The sequence below is a fragment of the Mchenga conophoros genome, linkage group LG9 (genome assembly GCF_057382185.1).
Source record: "Mchenga conophoros isolate Kocher_MC1m ecotype Shallow Benthic linkage group LG9, M_conophoros_male_GT1.1, whole genome shotgun sequence".
In the NCBI taxonomy this organism is placed as follows: Eukaryota; Metazoa; Chordata; class Actinopteri; order Cichliformes; family Cichlidae; genus Mchenga; species Mchenga conophoros.
In genome coordinates, this window is record NC_140534.1 from 33759041 (window position 1) to 33781354 (window position 22314).

The window sequence follows — 22314 nt, forward strand, 5'->3', positions numbered from 1 at the left end:
TATTTTGAACTCTATTTTTATTTATCTTTAATGCTACGCACGTGTTTATCCTTTGTGTCGTTGAATGTTAGAGGTTTCAGGGAAAAGGTTAAAAGAAAAGCAATGTTTATGTTTATCAAAGGGCTAAAAGCAAATTGCGCCTTACTACAAGAAACTCATTCAAGTGACGCTGATGCCACCTTCTGGTCAAAACAGTGGGGTGAAAAAATCCTCTTCAGCCACGGATCCAACCACTCTGCTGGAGTAGCCTCATCGTTGTCACTGATGAGGCCAATCACCGTGGTGTCATCTGCAAACTTAATGATGGTGTTGGAACCATCAGCAGGTCTGCAGTCGTGGGTGAAGAGGGAGTAGAGGAAAGGGCTCATCACACAGCCTTGTGGTACATCGGTGTTCATTGTGATGGTAGATGAGCAGCGGTTATCCAGCCGGACATGTTGGGGGCGGTTGGTCAGGAAGTCCAGTAACCATTTGCAGATGAGGGAGCTGATGCCCAGGTCTGTCAGTTTCCTGATGAGTTGTGAGGGGTGGATTGTATTGAATGCTGAACTGAAGTCTATAAACAGCATTCTGGCGTAGGTGTTGTTGTTGTCCAGGTGTGAGAGGACAGAGTGCAGTGCGATGGAGACTGCATCCTCTGTGCTCCTGTTCTGGCGGTATGCGAATTGGTGGGGGTCCAGGGTGGGGGGGAGACAGGATTTGTGAAGTGGTGTTGGAATCTCCAAGTAAGAAATGCATTCCTGCCCATGCACTGCTGGCTCTGTTCTGCTGGCTCCGGGTCCATTACGCTTGCATTAGAGCCTCTTATTGTGTGTTTTGTTTGGGTTTCCAGCAATGCGTGGAATTACCAAAACTGGAGAGGGGATAGCCTAACACAGTGGTTCCCAAACTTTTTTTGCTAGACCCCCCCTTTGTTTTACAAGAAAATCTTTGTGCTCCTCCCCTGACGTACACATCACTCATTTTTCAAACTCCATTGCAGTTTATTTTACACCTCAGACCTTTTGTAAACAATGAAACAAAAGTTAACTAAAATAAATTACAGGTTGCAATAAAATAAACCACTAAACAAACCATCTTTATGGTGTAATTATTTCATGTATAGTTGTTTGTTTGTTTGTTTGTTTGTTTGTTTTACTGTGTAATAATATTCAACACTGCTATCAATAAATTTTTCAAAAAACATCTGTGCAAAATGGGTTTAAAAACAAAAACAACTGTGGGATACTGTTCTTCCGTGATTTGAACCAGGGAAACAAATTGTGGCAGGATCAGCCTGATATTATTTGTATCCCACTGTAACTTAACTGTATAAAGAGCTAATATCACCAAAATGTCATTATAAGAAGTGTTTGTGAAATAAAAATAAAGAATGTGGGATACTGTTTGTCCCAGATTTGGACAGCCAGTGCGTGCTCCCTACACAGGGGAAATAAATTCTGTTAGTGATACATACTATGGCACCACCATGGTATGTATAACTTATAGTCAGACTAAAGCCAGACTTTCAGATCCTCCCTGTCTGGAGGTAACGCTCCCTGATTCCTAAATGTACTCTTTTTCCAGTGGATTAAGGTTTGTTGCAGGTTACACAGGGATAAGGGTATCCAGGTTTTCCTTTCAGCAACTTCAACTGGGCGACCGTGGCTCAGGGGGTTTGGGAAGCGTATCTGTAACCGGAAGGTCGCCAGTTCGAACCCGGGCTCTCTGTCCTGGTACTTTACCCTACCGCCTACTGGTGTTGGCCAGAGGGGCTGATGGCGCGATATGGCAGCCTCGCTTCCCACTCTGCCTGAAGTCCTCCACCATAGTCCCCTAAGAAGCCCCACATCACCGGCCTGAATGACTACAGACCGGTGGCACTCACCCCAGTGGTAATGAAATGCTTTGAGAAGCTGGTCCGCAGACACATCACAGCAGCCCTGCCCCGCAGCCTGGATCCACACCAGTTTGCCTACAGAGCAAACCGATCCACGGAAGACGCTGTAGCCACAGCACTCCATGCTGCATTAACACACCTGGAAGAGCATGGTAGCTATGTGCGGATGCTCTTCGTGGATTACTGCTCAGCTTTTAACACCATCCTTCCACACAAACTGGTGGCCAAGCTACAAGACCTGGGGCTTCCATACAGCACCTGCATGTGGATCAACAGCTTCCTCTCGGGCCGTAGACAGAGAGTCAGAGTTGGCCATCACACATCCTCAGCCCTGAGTCTCAGCACTGGCTCACCCCAGGGCTGTGTGCTCAGTCCACTGCTCTACTCTCTCTACACACACGACTGCACTCCTCGCCACCACAGCAACATCTTTGTGAAATTTGCAGATGACACCACAGTGGTGGGGCTCATTTCCAAGGGAGACGAGTCTACGTACAGAGACGAGGTGGAGCAGCTGACGTCATGGTGTAAGGCCAATAACCTCCTCCTCAACACTTCAAAAACCAAAGAACTCATAATAGACTTCAGAAGGAAAAAGGCAGAGATCCAACCACTATTCATAAATGGGGACTGTGTAGAAAGGGTGGCAAGCTTCCGCTTCCTGGGAGTCAATATAGAGGAGAACCTTTCCTGGAGTGCGAACACCTCCGAGCTGCTGGAAAAGGCCCAACAGAGACTGTACTTCCTGAGAATTCTCAGGAGGAATAACATCACACAGAGACTGCTGGTGTCCTTCTACAGAGCCACCATTGAGAGTGTTCTAACTTACTGCATATGCATCTGGTACACTAGCTGCACAGGGGCTCAGAGGAAAGCACTCCAAGGGATCATTAACACCGCCCAAAAGATCACTGGCTGCCCTCTCCCCACACTGGAAGTTCTACACAATGCCCACTGTTTTGAAAAGGCCCAAAACATCATAAAAGACACCTCACATCCTGGCCACTCCCTGTTCGAACTGTTGCCCTCAGGCAAACGGTACAGGGCAATCAGAGCAAGGACTAATAGACTCAAACACAGCTGTTATCCAACTGCAATAACACATCTGAATACTACAAAAAAATGTCCATCACGCCACTCTTGTGTTAATCTATGCACGGTCTGAAGCATGTGTGTGGGAACGTATGTGAATGTTTTACTGTTACATCTTATCAGAATCAGAAAGGGTTTATTGCCAAATGTTGAGCAGGTTTACAACATTAGGAAATTGCTGCGGTGCTTCAGTGCAAACATAATGTCATAAAAATATAAAAATAAGAATAAGAATTAAAAGTGCTAAGTGGATAGATATATACATGATATATACATGAGGTGCAGGTGGTGATCAGTGCCAAACATGGAATGATGCAGTGAACACAGCGTAGGGTCATGTGTTAGTGGCGGGAACAGTCATATGGTTATTGTTCATGTGTCCAACAGCAGAGGGGAAGAAACTGTTCTTATGGCGAGAGGTTCTGGTGCGAGTGGACCGGAGCCTCCTGCCTGAGGGGAGCAGGTCAAACAGACTGTGTCCAGGGTGAGAAGGGTCAGCTGAGATCCGAGCTGCACGCCGCAGTGTCCTGGAGGTGTACAGGTCCTGCAGAGATGGGAGTCTGCAGCCAATCACCTTCTCAGCAGAGCGCACAACACGCTGCAGTCTCTGTTTGTCCCTGATAGTGGCTCCAGCGTACCACACGGTGATGGAGGAGGTGAGGATGGACTCGATGATTGCAGTGTAGAATTGCATCATCGTCCGTGTTGGCAGGTTGAATTTCTTCAGCTGCCTCAGGAAGTACATCCTCTGCTGGGCTTTCTTAATGACGGAGGTGATGGTGGGCTCCCACTTCAGGTCCTGGGTGATGGTGGTACCCAGGAAGCGGAATGAGTCCACAGAGGTGATGGGGGTGTCAGTCAGGATGATGGGGGGGAGTGGAGCTGTGTGCTTCCTGAAGTCCACAATAATCTCCACTGTCTTCTGGGCATTCAGCACCAGGTTGTTGTGGCTGCACCAGGTCACCAGACGTTCAACCTCCCTCCTGTAGGCAGACTCATCCCCGTCCGAGATGAGTCCGATAACGGTGGTGTCATCTGCAAACTTGATTAGCTTGACAGACTGGTGGGTGGAGGTGCAGCAGTTGGTGTACAATTATTAGTATTTTAAGTATTCTATCTATTTTATTTATTGAATTTTATTGTTTTATTTATATTTTGATATTGCTAGGGATGATGCAATGATCGGGGACCATTCTTCATTTCGTTGTTCTCGTGACAATGACAATAAAGTTTCTGATTCTGATTCTGATTCTGTCAGTCTGCCCCAGGCTACAACCGTAGCTTGCCTCCACCAGTGAGTGAATGAATAGTGGCATTGTAAAGCGGTTTGGGTGCCTTGAAAAGCGCTATATAAATCCAATCCATTATTATAACTGCTTTGGGTTTTGTCTTTTTTTGTTGTTGTTTTGTTGTTTGTGTTTAGCAATACCTGATACGGTCCCTACCACCTGGGGCTCGACCATGTCTTGCTTTTTATGGCCTTGATGCTTACCCAATCTTCAGGCTTCACTGGATTAGTGGAGTCCCCTAGGTCCTGTAGGGGGATTACATGAGATAATTACAGATATCTTTAACTACATCTTTTTTTAAACTGGACTAAATTTGCTTCTTCATCCTCGCCATCCCTAGAGAATGGTCTCAGTTTAGTTCAGGTAGTCTATATGGTCAACTATACACAATCTCAAATGTAGTTATTCTCATGTAAAAGTAGGCACTCAAACCAGTTCCTTCCTGTCTCCAAATGATTTTGTCCTATACTTGGATTTTAAACCTATTCCATACCGTCACTGTCATTATATTATGCTGCTATTCATACTGTCATCATATTAATGCTGCTATCCTGTATATATTGTACATACTATTGTTTGAGTACTTACGATTGTTTTTTTTTGTACTTTTTATATTTTACATTTATATTTATTATTGAAACTTGCACCAAGGGAGTGGCACTCCAATTTCGTTGTACTCTGTACAATGACAATAAAGGCTATTCTATTCTATTCTAAAGTGCCATTGTGTCTTTCTACTATGCCTGCTGATTGTAGGTTATAAGAACAGCTGCGTTTCACATTTATTCCCAGATGTTTTGTTAGGTGTTAGATGACCTGATTCATAAATAGACCCCCATTTATGTGTACTTTTTACAAAAATCCATGTTTAAATGTTTGAACGGTTCTTTTGATCGGGGTATCGTTCCCCTTTTGGGTCTGTCCTGACTCTGAGGGTTGTTCTTTATGTACATTTCACATCTAGCACATTTTTTTAGTAGTTAATAAATCCATAGGTGTTAAATGTGTTGTTTATCATAGATGCATCCCTCCTGTTGAGAGTCGTGTAGGAGAATTGCTCAAAATTGCATATTTATATACACTCTTAGGTAAGATGCACTTGCTTTCTGCTAAGTAGGTCCTAAACATTTCAAATTGCACTTTTTTTAATCCAGAGATGTTTTTCTGGGTTTGGCGCATGTTGCTGTATGCCTCACAAAATCTCTAAGTCTAAGTCTTGTGTGTGATTGTTCTAACATAAACAGCTCCATCAGTTTCCCTGACTCTGTGGTTGCCTTCGGTGTGCAGCACTGCTACAAATTGCTAACTGTTTTGGCAACTACAGGTTGTCCACTGTTGCCGAGTATTATATGGCCATGGAGGTAGCTACAACTGCTTGGAGGTTGAGGTTGCTCTAGAAATTGTATCGATACAGTGGCATTTATAAATGCACACTAGCTCCTACTATGCTTCCATCAGTCTGAAAGAATATTTGTCATTTAGAACAACTCAAGAGTCAACCTGCTCCCCAGTTGGTTGTATTCTGGTTATAAATCTATAGAACAGGAAGGTTACTGAGTGCAAATGTAATAGTTAATTAGTTAAGGAATTTCTTTTAAGTATGACTTTCTCTCTATGTAGACAGCAACAGATATGTGATTTGAATAATTAGAAACATATTGCATGTAATTACCAACCTGAAGGAATGAGGATGAGGATATAGATGTATTGGCAAGACAGTCATTCAAATCATAATCTCTTGATTTGCAGATACATTAAACAAAGCTGAAGTTAAGTATTATAATTATACAGAGTCCCAAGAATGTGGCAGGATAACTGGAATATCAGCATTCATAAAACATTCAGAAATATGGTCACTGGAAGAGAGTGGGTAGGTACCAGAGAGAAGAAACAGACAAGTACCAAACGGCAATGTGTGCTAACTAGAGGTCAGCGATCTGTCGGCTTCAGCCCCGACGGCGGGTCCGTGTCCATGTGAGAAAGGGGACATTTTACTGATTCTGATGCATCGGCGGGTCCGCGCTTTATGTTTACGTCTTTGTGCAGAATCCGTGTTCCTGCTCTCATTTACTGTTTTAGCTGTTTGGTGGTTGTTGAAATTTTGTGAGGTTTAAACTGAGATTCTGGCTTTTCGGGCAAAATAAATTTATATTTAAAAAATCAATTCAGGATTTTAATGAATCGATATGACATTATCCAAGCAAGAATCGATTTCAATCGATAAATCGATAATCAAAACCTACCCTTAGTGCTTACTGCAAAGAAATTGAATCTGTTAAGCATGCACTGTTAGAATGCCAGGCACATGTCCAGGAGAGGAAGACGTTAATGGCAAATTTTGAGAAGCTAAAGATATTTTACATTAGAAAAACAGCCAGAAAAACTGTCTCAGGTCTGTGGTCAGCTGTTGAAATTTGTGATTAGAATGGATGCGTTTTTTTCCAGTTCCTGATCCACATTCCAGTCCAGTAGGTGGCGGTAATGCACTTTTGCAAAATGCCATTACACTTAAAAGAAGACTAAGAAGAAGAGTAAGGCTATCCCACTAGCATTGTTTTTATCGATAGTTGTGTCAGTCTGCTGACTTCGGCTCCATCACGGAGGTTCTCTCTGTTTGTGGGCTCATCTAAAGGTAAGTGTTTAGTAGGGATGGAAACTGAGATCATTTAGTCTAATTCCTTGGAATTGTTAGTCTGCCCGTCTACCCCCTGTCTTTTCTTACACTCGCGCTGTATTCAGCTGTTTTCAGTTCGTGTGTTGAAAAATGGTGGCGCAGTCTACAGCGTGGACATTGGCATTACTAGTTGTTATTGAACTAAAGAACGAGAGCGCGATGGTAGACGGGAAACGTCCTCCAGGATAGAAACAACACATAACGCTGCTAACACAACTTTAGCTCTTTGCAAGCATTTGCACAGACGGCATGCTAACGCTCAGCTAGCATAGAACTCACAGCGAAAGCTGAGTGAATAGAGATTAACAGACCACGTGACTTTCGTGCATTGCATTGTAGTTACGAGTGGTATTGCATTTCCAGCACCAGTAATCATTAATTCTGCGGTTTTAATGTCTACTTGGATTTTATTTGCCCCAAAATCAGTCATCTACAACACGACGGAGAACACGGCAGGTCCGTACAAAGGCAGACTTGACGAAAAGGCAAAACAAAGAACGAGGAAAAATCAAAGGAGTGAAAGGGTCAGACCCATATAAGCATACAGAGTGGAGTAAGGACGTTAGCCTGCTGCCCAGCTTTCATCACGCACATATTTATTATTATATGGTCCTAAGTGTGAGTGCATACACTCACAAAATGTTTAGTGACTTCAGATCCCTGCAACAAGCCCAGGTCCAGTTTACTTTGGTGATTTGGACTATTCCATTTCACAGCTGTTGTTACATTTTTGTCCTTTATCTCCTGTACAGGCCAACGCAATCTAATTGTTGTTTCAGGTTGTAGTGTTACACAACATTTTCAGATCTAATAGAAATAAAATTTAATCGTAATTCATTCAGTTATTATCTTTGTTTATAACTGGCATTATTGTTTCATTCTATTATAGAATCTTATAAGAAAGAGGCAAAATTGTATTCAATGGTGCTTTATTAGCTGCTTCGGTGAAAAACAAATCAACAATGCAACAAAAAAAACAACTTACTGGAAAACAGTTATTCATCACTTGCTTGCTTCAGTACAACACTTGGGCACATATATGCAGGACTTTTCATGGCTGTTTTGATATCGCTCTCTCTCTTAACCGATCAAATCTGGCTGTGGTAGCAGCTTTAAACTCGGTCTGACCCAGGTTGATAGAGGGCGCCAGTCTGGATCGCATTCCTGCATTTTGTAGGCTGGTTTTCCTACAAAACACAACAAACATTAGCCCGCAAAGCCACAGTGAAAGTAGCATAGCCCAACAAATTCAATTCAAATGAAGACTTATTTGTAACCTACATCAACAATTATGTTATGATAAATTACGTAATAACTACAACAGAAGACTTACCTTTGTGGAAATGCTTGGAGTGTTCTGGGACGTTATATTTGGTCTTTGAATGGCTGCAATCCAGGCCATCCGTCGGCTCTTTGTTACTTCGGAAACATGGCTTGAACAATCTCTTCCACGACCGAATCCGATAAAAAACGATCACTTTACCCGTTTCTACCTGTTCATATTTCTACAGTATAATCTACGTAACTTTGAAGTCTCCTTGAGCGGATTTTCATCTTTGCTATCTGCCTATCGCCTTTGTGTTCATACCTAAATACTAGGAGAAATATCAAATGTGTCTTCAGCAGTGTTGAGGAGTAACGGAATACATGTACCGCTGTTATGTATTTAAAATACAAAATATGAGTAACTGTATTCTGTTACAGTTACCGTTTAAAAAGGTGGTATTTAGAATACAGTTACTTTGTTGAAATAAATGGATTACACGGCGGTACTTTCCTGTTTCATATTGTCGCGGGTCAGGCCTGTTTGGGTTTTGTTTGACAGCTACGTTCTGTTGTTCCAGGCGGCAGCGTTACGGTTGCCATGGTTACAGGGCGACGCTCTCTCTCTCTCTCTGCGACTGTGTGTTTCCTGGGTGAGAGAGTGCCTTTTTGTTGTTGTTGTTATGCTAAGCTAATAGGCAGAATGCTACAGGCAGAGGCAAAGAATGTAGCATCATAGGCAGTGTAGTCCGTGCTGCAGGGAGAATGGACTGCCATACACGTTATGGGTCTGTGAGCAAGAGGAGGGAGAAAAAGGAAAGTCATAAAGTACAAGCTGTCATCGAGCAGAAACGGGAGCTGGAAGCATGTAAATATAATAATAACCACTGCAGCCAAAAAGAGAGTCTGATGAGCCCAGTTGTAAGTAAGCTATTAAGACTCGACTGTACGCTGTGTTCGTGTTTTCCTCCGAAAACAATAAGTTCCATTGGAGCAGCCTTTCAACGCCTCTCTCTGTCTCTCGCAAGAAAAGTTGACCCACACAACAAAGTAAAGCTATTTTTCGGCTACGAGCCCGACACGAACCCGACGTATTAGTCAGAGGTCCCTTTACTACAGTTCGGAGCCGCGGACCTTCAGTAACAGTAATAAATCACACAGCAATAGTACATTCACATAGTTGTAAAAAGCATGATAATATATTAAGCAATCCAAAGTATTCAGAATATGTTTCTGTCATTGAGTAACGTAATGGAATACATTTTAAGAGTAACCTTCCCAACACTGGTCTTCACACACAGTTAACACACACAGTTTTTTGACAAGTAATGTGTTGCGTGGCATATTCACATATATGTATGACTGCTGAAAATGCTCACCATTGAAAATAGATATAACTTAAATAAATGTAATTATTAATCCCTGAGGAAACACATAATATCCTTAGAATAGGGCACTGGAGGTCGTGACCTAATTTCTCAATGGTGCAACCAAAAAAAATCTTGCGTCACGCTGGTGCGATTAGCCGTTCAAGAAAGAAAAAAAACCCAGTCTGAAAGTCTCTGTGTGGTTAACAACAGACACACATTATGCCCATATCATGGTCTAAACCAATCAGAGATAGTCAAGGGTGGGACCTCTTTTATTGACTGTGTTCCAGATATTCCTGTAGGTGCAGGCGGAGAGAGGGAGGTGAGTGGCCTAGGCCTGATAGAAGTAGATGTAGCTGTGGGTAATGAGAAAATCTTTTAAGAAAGATTAATAAATTTGTCATGAAGTTGAGGCCTGATCCATCCGAAATTCATAGCCAGTGCTCTGACAGTGAGCCATCAACCTCTGAGGTTATGTTTAACACTGTTTCGGAGACAGCATTAGATAATGAGCCACATATGATCGACTCCGAGCCAGAGCCCGCTGACAGTAAAAGTGGGGCAAGTGTATACAATTCAAAGAGAGTGGCTTGACCAGTTTCACTGGCTAAGATACAGTAAAGCCAGTCAGTCTGCCCCAGGGCAGCTGTGGCTACAACTGTAGCTCGCCTTCACCAGTGTATGAATGTGGGAGTAAATGAATAGTGGTATTGTAAAGCGCTTTGAGGGGTCCCGAAATGCGCTATATAAATGCAATCCATTATTATTATTATTATTATTATTATTATTATTATTATTATTATTAAAGCTGACAACATGATGCGCAGCATTTACTGTGGTGCAATGGTGGTTTTTGATACGGGAGACATGGGCCATACCACAGAGTGGCATCGTGGGCATCAGCAGAAAAAGATGCTTGCACCCATGCTGCCCCGACATCATAACAGCTCAAATGTGCAGTTGATGTGATAGTGACGGGCTGCTGAACCAATCAACTGGAATTCTTTTGGAACACCAAAAATACTTTGGCTCACGTGGTTTCATGGAATTATGTAAAATAGTGTCGTGGAGTGTCATAATGCTATTAAAATCCTCACATATTTGAAACTGTAAAAGACAGACATAGCTTTGATTCAAGAGATACATCTTGATGAGGTGGAATCATTAAAGTTGAAAAGAGACTGGGTGTCCCAAGTTTACCTTAGTGCATTTTCCAGTAGGAAAAGAGGCGTGGTTATATTGATTAGAAGAAATTTGGATTTTCAAGTACTCAATCATTATACGGATCTGGAGAGTAGATGGGTGGTCTTGGATGCATGTCTACAGGGGCAGAAAGTGACATTGGTCAACATATATGCCCCCAATTCTCCTCAACCACAATTTTTTCATGAAGTGTGTAGCACAGTGCGGAATATTGGAAATATAAATATTGTAATTGGTGGGGATTTTAACCAGGTCAGGGATGTGTTTTTTGATTAATCCTCTCGTCTTAGACCAAATAAGCACCCTGTAGATGCTGCTTTGGACGTTGTGTCAGAGGAGCTGAGCCTGGTGGATATACGAAGACTTCTGTATCCTCAAGAAAGAGACTATACTTTCTTTTCCCATCCTCACTTTACTTTCTGGTGTCTCGCTCTCTGGTGAGTCAAATTGTCGGGTCCTCCATTGGTAATATTTCAGTAACTGATCATGCTCCCATTGAAAGTTTTGTCCTTGGGATAAACTAGTCTGTTTTGTTTCGCTTAATGCATCTTATTCCCGAAAAGTAGGGTAGTTGTTTCTGGGGTTTCACCTTAAAGCTTCATAATTATTGTTGTCACTGAGCAGTGTACTGTTTATTTGCTCTGCTTCTATTTGTCAGGGATAAATTACATATCTATACATTTTATGTCCCAGCTAAATAACAAGTCTGGTGGAGAAGCAGAGGAACAATTTCAGCCCTTTGGATTCAGCTCAGCCACTAGAGAGGAAACAATGACTTCAACACAAAAGGTGAGAAAAATGATCACAGTTACACTGTTGCTGAAGTTGTGTGCACAGCTGGTTGTTAACAGCAGCTTTATCTTTTCCATCCTGGGCTCCTCTATACACACAGAATCTACATTCACAAACAAAAACCTTAGAAGTTACAAGAAAATACAAAGACCATATTTTATCAGCACTTGCTTACTTAGCACTTAGGCCGAGCAATAAGGCGGTAGACGATGAATAAGGCCCCCAAAGTGGAAGCGCCTTTCACCAACAACATCAGCTAGAGGGTGGGTGCCTGCTCTTTGTGAGACCTCTTCGTTCATCTTCTGGTCCCAATAGGAAATTCTCATGATTCACCGCAGACCACGTTGTTGAAGCATATTCAGGCTTCGAGTGATCGCATTTGTTGAGTGCCAGTCGGAAGATGATAGAGTTAAATAGTTTGATCTTGAGCCTAGCATTCAGGGAGGTCAATTTCCAAATAGGTTGGAGACATCAGAGAACACCGGCCGCCTTCTCTGCTTTGATGTTGACATCTCGATCAGAGATCCCGTCATTTGAGATGATGCTGACCAGATACATGAAATTCTCCACCTCTTCAGCACGTTGTTGGTTGATCATGACAGGAACTAGTGCATGTGCATAGCCAACTCGGAGTACCTTGGTCTTCTTGGCACTGATTCTTAAACCTACTTTCATGGTCTCCCTCTGCAGAGCTGCAGTTGACTCTTGGAGGTCTTACTGAGCCGAGCCCAACAGGGTGATGTTGCCTGGAAAAAAGTCCAAGTCGATGAGATTACGCCCTTTTTTCCAGGGGACACCGATACTAGCTTGGTCAGCTGATCGTCGCATGATGAAGTCACTTGATAAAAGGAAGAGGAAAGGTGATAGTACGCATGCCAGTATTAATAATAATAATAATAATAATGGATTGGATTTATATAGCGCTTTTCAAGGCACCCAAAGCACTTTACCATGCCACTATTCATCTCAAAGAAATCTTCTCAGCCATCAGCCGTCTGGATGCAGCAGCGGGAGTTGGCATAGAGACCATGAAGGGCATATACAAACTGCTGGGGGACTCCATAGTGACGTAGGATAGCCTTCTTGAAATCGATGGAATTGATAGAACTCTTCCTTTGGTATTCCAATGTTTGTTCAATGATCGTGCGGAGAGTGAAGATTTGCTCGACACAGGACCGGCCACTCCAGCCTGCTCATCGTCCACTGCGCATCATGAAATTTCCCCTTGTGGGACTACTAAAGGTATATCAATCCCAATTCGAAAGAACGAGGCAAAGTAACTTCCCGGGTACTGACAGTAGCGTGATGCCCCACCAGTTGTTACATTCTCCCAAATCGCCTTTCTTCGGAAGTTTGATGACGCCTTTGGTCTCATCAGGTACACGCGATGTTGACCAGCTGGCGTTTAGGAGTCATGTAAGAGCGAATTCCAGCTGGGGTCCACCGTGCTTCAACATTTCGGGGAGGGCCTCATCCAAGCCAGGGGCCTTTCCACTCTTGAGGACTCAGATCATTGTCTTGACTTCGGTAACACAGATTTGTCCGATATCGACTGGAAAAAGCTCCATGGAGGGTGCCAGGTCTTCGTCCACCTGGTCCTGAACCGACTTCGCCAAACTACATTCATCAATGGGGTCCCATGAATGGTGGGAGGTACGAGTCGTATTCATGTTAAAGCTGGGCCAATTTACCAGTTTGTAACGGAGTCTGTACATTCCATATTCCATAACGGGTAGTTTCTTCTGGGTCGAAATTTGATCGACCATCGAGCAGGTAACGACCTGAGGGCTTTCCTCCACTGCTGTCATCAAGGGTTGCCGATCATCTTCGCCCTGGTTCAATCGATGATGAGATTTGTTTGCTCTTTCCGTAGCAATCGAGGTTTTAAAAGGCGGGGTTGCTAACCCCATGCCCAACCCTCCTCCTTTCTCATATGGCCTTGGGACCGGCAATGGCAGAGTTTTTATCAGCACACAATATCATCAGCTAACTCACAATTTTTCATACAGTCATTTTCTCCAGTGATCAGTACTTCTTTTATTATGTCATTTTCCTTACAACTCCCATTGTAGCACTTCTTTGTAATGTGATATTATCTCCAGAATGTGGTGATAACAGACCTACAACGTGTTTGTTGACGTCTTTGATTCCACTAATGGAGTCAGTTTCAGTTTGTTCCACGACTGCATTTTAATCACTGCCTCTGTTTGTATCTCTGTCACTGCAGGACCAACATGGAGCGAGAAGTCAGCGCTCTCAGGAGGCCGACAAACCTCACCGAAAAAAGGGGCAGAAAAAATACACCTGTGATGAGTGTGGGAAGTATTTTACCCATCTTGGAAACTTTAAAACACACCAACTCGTCCACAGTGGAGTTAAAGCATACAGCTGTGACTTGTGTGGAAAGTCTTTTGCCCAGGCTGGAACCTTGAAAAAACACAAAGTCATCCACAGTGGAGTTAAAGCATACTGCTGTGATGAGTGTGGAAAGTCTTTTACCCAGCCTAGTCACTTAAATGCACACCAACTCACCCACAGTGGAGTTAAAGCACACAGATGTAACTTGTGTGGAAAGTATTTTACCCAGGCTGGAACCTTAAGAATACACCAACTCATCCACAGTGGAGTTAAAGCACACAGATGTACCTTGTGTGGAAAGTATTTTACCCGGGCTGGAACCTTAAGAAAACACCAACTCGTCCACAGTGGATTTAAAGCACACTACTGTGACTTGTGTGGAAAATCTTTTTCTCAGGCTGACAACTTAAAAACACACCAACTGATCCACAGTGGAGTTAAACCATACATTTGTGACTTGTGTGGAAAATCTTTTGCCCATCCTAGAAGCTTAAAAATGCATCAACTGATCCACACTGGAGTTAAAGCACACAGCTGTGATCAGTGTGGTAAAACGTTTGCTCGCAGTTGCAACTTACGACGTCATCAAGATACCCACTCTGGAATTAAGGCGAATAGCTGTGACAAGTGTGGTAAAACCTTTAGTAGTATAAGTTACCTAAAAAGACACCTGCGGATTCACACTGGACAGGATGTTTACTGCTGTGATCAGTGTGAGAAAGTCTTTACAACAGCCACACAGTTACATCACCACACATTTACCCACACTGAAGAGAGACCTTATAAATGTGACCTGTGTGAGAAGACTTTTAAAGCACCACATTCTCTGAAAGGGCACCAGCAGATCCACACCAGAAGGAAACTCTATAAGTGCAGTTACTGTGAGGTATGTATTTATATTTTTATCTTGTATTTTAAGCCTGACTGTTTGGAACAACTCTGCTCTTTAAATTTGTTTTAGCATGTTAGTTATTCTACTGCAGTTAAAGTTAGTGTTGTGAGGTTCATCAGATTTTAGTTTCAGTTATTATTTTTTTCTTCCATGATCATAAAAACACTAAATAATTACTTTTCTACCCTTTCTTCCAAATTTATGACTGCTACAATCTGGTCAGTGTTAGATGACTTATTATGTTCTTTACTAACTAAAAACAATTATTTTTGCTTCAAATTGGGAGTGAGACCGATTGTATTGGAACTTTTCATATGTACTTGTGAAGAATATGATGTAACTTGTTGTTTAGATATGATTGTTTGTATATTAAATGAACTACCGTATTTTCACGACCATAAGACACACTGTACTAAAAGGCGCAGTCTCAGTTATGTGTGCCATTACTGTATTTAACACACACATAAGGCGCACTGGATCATAGGGCGCATACAGTGGGGCAAAAAAGTATTTAGTCAGCCACCGATTGTGCAAGTTCCCCCACCTAAAATGATGACAGAGGTCAGTAATTTGCACCAGAGGTACACTTCAACTGTGAGAGACAGAATGTGAAAAAAAAAATATCCATGAATCCACATGGTAGGATTTGTAAAGAATTTATTGGTAAATCAGGGTGGAAAATAAGTATTTGGTCAATAACAAAAATACAACTCAATACTTTGTAACATAACCTTTGTTGGCAATAACAGAGGTCAAACGTTTACTATAGGTCTTTACCAGGTTTGCACACACAGTAGCTGGTATTTTGGCCCATTCCTCCATGCAGATCTTCTCGAGAGCAGTGATGTTTTGGGGCTGTCGCCGAGCAACACGGACTTTCAACTCCCGCCACAGATTTTCTATGGGGTTGAGGTCTGGAGACTGGCTAGGCCACTCCAGGACTTTCAAATGCTTCTTACGGAGCCACTCCTTTGTTGCCCGGGCGGTGTATTTTGGATCATTGTCATGTTGGAAGACCCAGCCTCGTTTCATCTTCAAAGTTCTCACTGATGGAAGGAGGTTTTGGCTCAAAATCTCACGATACATGGCCCCATTCATTCTGTCCTTAACACGGATCAGTCGTCCTGTCCCCTTGGCAGAAAAACAGCCCCATAGCATGATGTTTCCACCCCCATGCTTCACAGTAGGTATGGTGTTCTTGGGATGCAACTCAGTATTCTTCGTCCTCCAAACACGACGAGTTGAGTTTATACCAAAAAGTTCTACTTTGGTTTCATCTGACCACATGACATCCTCCCAATCCTCTGCTGTATCATCCATGTGCTCTCTGGCAAACTTCAGACGGGCCTGGACATGCACTGGCTTCAGCAGCGGAACACGTCTGGCACTGCGGGATTTGATTCCCTGCCGTTGTAGTGTGTTACTGATGGTGACCTTTGTTACTTTGGTCCCAGCTCTCTGCAGGTCATTCACCAGGTCCCCCCGTGTGGTTCTGGGATCTTTGCTCACCGTTCTCATGATCATTTTGACCCCACGGGATGAGATCTTGCGTGGAGCCCCAGATCGAGGGAGATTATCAGTGGTCTTGTATGTCTTCCATTTTCTGATGATTGCTCCCACAGTTGATTTTTTCCACACCAAGCTGCTTGCCTATTGTAGATTCACTCTTCCCAGTCTGGTGCAGGTCTACAATACTTTTCCTGGTGTCCTTCGAAAGCTCTTTGGTCTTGGCCATGGCGGAGTTTGGAGTCTGACTGTTTGAGGCTGTGGACAGGTGTCTTTTATACAGATGATGAGTTCAAACAGGTGCCATTCATACAGGTAACGAGTGGGGGACAGAAAAGCTTCTTACAGAAGACGTTACAGGTCTGTGAGAGCCAGAGATTTTCCATGTTTGAGGTGACCAAATACTTATTTTCCACCCTAATTTACCAATAAATTCTTTACAAATCCTACCATGTGAATTCATGGATTTTTTTTTTTTTCACATTCTGTCTCTCACAGTTGAAGTGTACCTCTGGTGCAAATTACTGACCTCTGTCATCATTTTAGGTGGGGGACTTGCACAATCGGTGGCTGACTAAATACTTTTTTGCCCCACTGTACAAGTACCGTATGCGTATTTAAAAATAAAGCGGGAGCAAACCTGAGTTCGGTACCTTACTCACATTTCTATTACCGGTAATCGTCATCATCAACAACACACAAGCATACAAGTGTGCGTATTTAAAATAAAGCAGGAGCAAAACTGAGTTTGGTACTCACATTTTTATCATCAATCAAACCCATCGAAGTCCTCATCCTCTGTGTCTGAATTGAACAGCTGCGCTAAATCTCCATCAAACATGCCAGGTTCACTTTCTTCACCGTCAGAGTCACTTTCCGTGCCGTGCGGCTCCTCGGAAATGATGCCGGCTTTTGCGAAAGCTCGAACAACAGTGCCAGCAGACATGTTAGCCCAAGCATCTACAATCCATTGGCAAATTGTGGCGTAACTCGCCCGGCGCTGCCTTCCACTCTTGGTGAAACTGTGGTCTCCATCGGTCATCCATCGCTCCCAGGCCGCTCGCAGCCTTACTTTGAACGGGCGATTCACACCGATGTCCAGCGGCTGGAGTTCCTTTGTCAGGCCTCCCGGAATGACAGCAAGCTCACAGTTCATTTGTTTCACTAGTTTTTTCACATCGGCTGTGAGATGGGTACGCATGGAGTCACAGATTAAGAGCGATGGTGATGCGTGGAAAAAACCACCTGGTCTCCTTACATACACCTCCCTCAGCCACTCTTTCATCATTTCCTCATCCATCCAGCCCTTTTCATTTGCCTTAATGATGATTCCTGCTGGAAACTTCTCTTTAGGCAAAGTCTTTTGCTTAAAAATCACCATAGGCGGCAGTTTCTGTCCATTAGCATGGCAGCCAAACACAACAGTAAAAGACGACTTTTCATACCCCGTTGTGCGTATCGCTACCGTGCTGGTCCCCTTCTTCTCCACAGTGTGACTCACCGGGATGTCAAAAGTGAGCGGGACCTCGTCCATGTTAGTGATGTGGCTGGGCTGGATGTTTTTGTCGCCGATGTGTTTGCTGCAGTAGGAGCGGAAGATGGCCAGCTTTTCCTTATAATCCGCTGGAAGTTGCTGCGCTACCGTAGTCCTGGTCCGGATGGAAAAATGGCACCGTTTCATAAAACGAAAGCACCAAGACGGACCTCCTTGGAAATGTTCAATGTTCATCTCTTCAGCTAGTGAAACTGCTTTTAGCCGAATGGTGACCGTCGAAACGCTTCTCCCGCTCGTTCTTTGCTCAATGATCCAACTCGGCCACACTTCACCCTTTAGCGTTCTCATGGTGTTCTCTACTACGTCCTCATTACAACACACAGGGCGCACTGCGCTATAGGGCGCGCCGTACTTTTTGAAGAAAATCTAAGACTTTTAAGTGCGCCTTATGGTTGTGAAAATACGGTAGATGGAAAAATGGAGAGTCATTTTCGCCTATTAAGTTGAGTGTTATAATGTAAACAGTAAAATGTTACTGGATGTTGGCAGAGATGCTCTTTATTTCAGGCAATGTTCAGGATAAAAATGTTAAAGGAGTTCCCCGACTTACACTGTGTTTGTGTCTTTGTTTAGAAGCAGAGCGGCACAGATGGATCCAGTTCTCAACCCTGTCGTCACTGTGGTGGTGGGAAAGCGTTTCGCTGTGACCTTTGTGGAAATACTTTCAGTAATCGACAGAATCTAAATCGACATCGACGTAGACACACTGGAGACAAAATGAACTACTGCAAAGAATGCGGGAGAGGCTTCACCACATTAAGTGATTTAAAATGCCATGAACTCTTCCATAGTGGGGTTAAAAAGCATGTCTGTGACCAGTGTGGGTCATCCTTCACCACTGCAAGTGACCTTAAAAAGCATAAACGAATCCACACAGGAGAGACACCATACAAGTGCAGACACTGTGACAGAAGCTTTTCATATTCAGCTAGTCGTAACCAACATGAACGTACACACATGAAAGAGATATTTAGCTGTGACCAGTGTGACAAGAGCTTCAAGAATTTCACTTCATACTCCAAACACAAACGATCCCACGCTGCAAATAAACTGTTTCACTGTTACCAATGTGCAAAATCATTCACTTCATTATCTGCTCTGCGCAAACATCAGCGTGATCATGCAGGACTGAAATCACTGGATCACAATGAATCTGACGAGACAGAAAGATCCTCTTCTGGTTTCAGGGTCAGACTTAAACACCTTGAGATCAGGCTCCACAGAGTTCAGGTGGAGTCTCCTGTAAAGAGTGCAGCTGATGTCACACTTGGATCTGATGAGGTAGCTCTGCTTTCTGGACCTGCAGTGAATGTTAAATTAATGAAGCTGTAAGTATAGATATGTACATGAAGTTTATTTTCACTTGAGGGAATTTGAATGTTCTAAGTTTTCATCCCTGATACATTTTAATATTTCTTCCCTTAGGAAACCGTAGTGTTTAGTAGTTGTACCTTTTGCTACATTATAGAAGTTATAGGAATGTGTTTTACCAAAATTGTATCAAAACTACCCATTTGGATATATACATCAGTTCTTTTTCATTTTGATTTTCTTCCTCTTTTCCAAATACTACTTGCTTTTTCTATGTATTCATTTTATGTATTACTTCAGTTACATTTTAATCGTTTTTCATATTTATTCTTCTGCTTTGGTAATCCCTGCTCTTAAATCCTTTTCTTTCAAAGCCTCAAATAATTTCACACCAGTTGCTCTGAAAGCTTCCAAAATGAACTAAATCTATCAGCCGACTTTCAAACAATAACTACTATGACTTTGTGCTTGAAGTCCACATGTTGTTATTGGGTTTTTTTAAGTTAATGCATTTTAATCCACATGTTCTGCCGCTGTTTTTCCTGTAGATTTGAAGTTTGTATTACAAAATCCTGATACTGTTAAAGCATTAGTTATATTTGATGAATTATGTGTAAAGTTCTTATTAAACAGTTTGGTGTCAAAATAAAGAACTTGTCTCACAACAAGTACTTTGAGCCATGATTTCAGATTCAAACAATTTTTCTTTCTATTTGTATTAGGATTTTTCTCATAGTAATAGAGACAAAAGAAAAAGAATATGGGAACTAAAACCTTGCTCAGGCAATACAAAATTCAGAGGCACATACAAAGGAACAGGGAAATTGAAAATATCTGAAAGCACCTTAGCAACATCAAACCCAATCTTTTGAATTTTCACACAGGACCAAAGACGATGCATAAAGTCCCTCCTCCACATTACACTTCCAGCACAATGGGGAAGAGTTTACATCGATTTTACTTTTTAAAGCGGGTGTTATGTGCAATTTTTTACTGAATCGATTGAGTCCAGTTACAGGCAGATATCTTGGAGGCACAGACCCAAATCTTCTGCCAGTCTTAAACAGTTATAGATGTCCTAGGTATCTTTCCTGAGCCTGTTTTACAGCCAGGAAGTAAGGGGCTGAACCGGAGTTAAGGACTTTATTAAATGAGCTATTGGACTTCCCAGACTGCAGGGAGGACAAAGCATCCACCACTGCAGACCTAGTAGGGTCCATCATTAGAGTGGTGTCATTAATTATAAAGTGCCTCAGTTGCAGATATCTAGAAAATTCCACATTCTGAAGGCCGAAACATCGTTGCAGCTGCTGAAAGGAGAGCAGAGTCCGGCTTCTAAACAAATCACCCAGGTTAACCAGCCCTCCAGGCAAGAAGTAAGGATCGTTCATAACAGGAGCCAAGGAGGACGTCAAATGGGCCCAGTCTGCCAAAGCACAGATCTCCAGGCCTTGACAGAGCACAGGTCAGGGGTCAGCAACCTTTATGATGATCAGTGCAAACAAGAACTTGATAACAACAAATCAACTGTACAACAGAAAATGCAAATGCTATTTATGGTCTCCTCACAGCAATGATAGGAAACATAAACTGGGCCAATATGGCATTTTTGTTAATACAGGGATACACATGTTAATGTGATCTCTGGTCTCCCACTCAGAGACACAAGTCTCCAAGTGTCCAGCATTCAGACGGCTACCTGAGGACACTTCGTCTGAGAGAAAATCTGCTCACACAGACATGTAGAGCCAAATGCTGTCAATGAGGCCTCTGCAATGTTCTGAAGACAGTTAAACTTGTCAGGTAGTGACGTCCAGCAGGTGAAAAGGCAGCTCCATGAACACGCACAGCTGTGGATTCCAGCTGCGTTCGTTGTTCTGCAAACTTTGACCCCCACAGAGTCGAGCTTTTCAGTTCAATCAGCTGCATTTCGATGTCCAGCCAGTTAAAGCGAGACAAATCCAGCTGCTCATTAAAGCTTTCTGCTTTGATCAGAGAAGAAAACATTGGTCCATACACTTGAAAGTCACGAAAACACATTGCCAATTCTGTCTGGAGTCTACGGATGTATTTGTGTATTTCCGTGGTGCTGATGTTGAGCGGAAAGCTCCTGAAGCATTTGAAGTGTCGGAATGTGGAAATTTCAACATTGAAAAAACTGCCAGCTAACAACGTCCCTCTACGGTTTTTTTTTTTTTTAGCTAATACTACTACTACTAATAATAATAATAATACATTTTATTTAAAAGGCGCCTTTCAAGACACCCAAGGACAGTTTACAATAGGGAAATGGTAAATGGCCTGAATTCGTATAGCGCTTTACTAGTCCCTAAGGACCCCAAAGCACTTTACACATTCAGTCATCCACCCATTCACACACATTCACACACTGGTGATGGCAGCTACATTGTAGCCACAGCCACCCTGGTGCGCACTGACAGAGGCGAGGCTGCCAGACACTGGCGCCACCGGGCCTTCTGACCACCACCAGTAGGCAACAGGTGAAGTGTCTTGCCCAAGGACACAACGACCGAGACTGTCGGAGCTGGGGTTCAAACCGGCAACCTCCTGATTACAAGAGAAACTGCCAACTCTTGAGCCACGATGGCCCCTAATAGGATAAAACACATAATGGAAAAATGACAAAATGAAGAAAAATAAACTACTTCGCATATTTCACCTATTGCAGGTTATTTTTAGAACGTAACTCCTGTGATAAACGAGGGACCGCTGTATTATTAATAGTAGTCTGGGACATCTAATTGATTAACATCAACATTGATTATTGTGCACTATTATTCTTTTCCAAGGTGAGCAAAAATATAAAACTCTCTCTCAGCTTGTCCGTTGCCAAAAATGGCCCTCCTTTTGTGTATGTTCACAAAATGCTGTAAAATGTATATTTATTAAAACATTTATCTACTTTTACTGACTTGACACTTTAAATTATCACCAGTCCATTTCATCAAAACCAAAGTTTTTTCTACATTCTTTTTACTCTTTAAATGCCAGTTAGGCTATATATTACCAGGAACTTTTCAGATAAAAAGGTGATGAAGTCCTAATGGTTTCATAAATCTTCCTATTTCTTTTTTTCATATAAGCATCAGGGACAAGTCTGTCTTGCAGT

The 22314-nt window shown here is 42.7% G+C and overlaps 1 protein-coding gene across 2 annotated transcripts; it reads left to right on the top strand.

Moving 5' to 3' along the window:
• The first annotated feature begins 6779 nt into the window (after positions 1–6779).
• Positions 6780–19852, top strand: LOC146567737 (uncharacterized). 2 transcript variants are annotated; one of them, XM_085287725.1, is made up of 5 exons: positions 6780–6892; positions 11061–11207; positions 11464–11559; positions 13790–14806; positions 18447–19852. In XM_085287725.1, exons 3-5 carry the CDS (start codon positions 11542–11544, stop codon positions 19203–19205), a joined length of 1794 nt encoding a protein of 597 aa, XP_085143851.1. In that variant the 5' UTR covers positions 6780–6892; positions 11061–11207; positions 11464–11541; the 3' UTR covers positions 19206–19852. The 2 variants fall into 2 exon arrangements, with proteins under 2 accessions (XP_085143851.1, XP_085143852.1); XM_085287726.1 differs by lacking the exon at positions 11061–11207 and having other exon boundaries at positions 6781–6892.
• The last annotated feature ends 2462 nt before the right edge of the window (positions 19853–22314 follow it).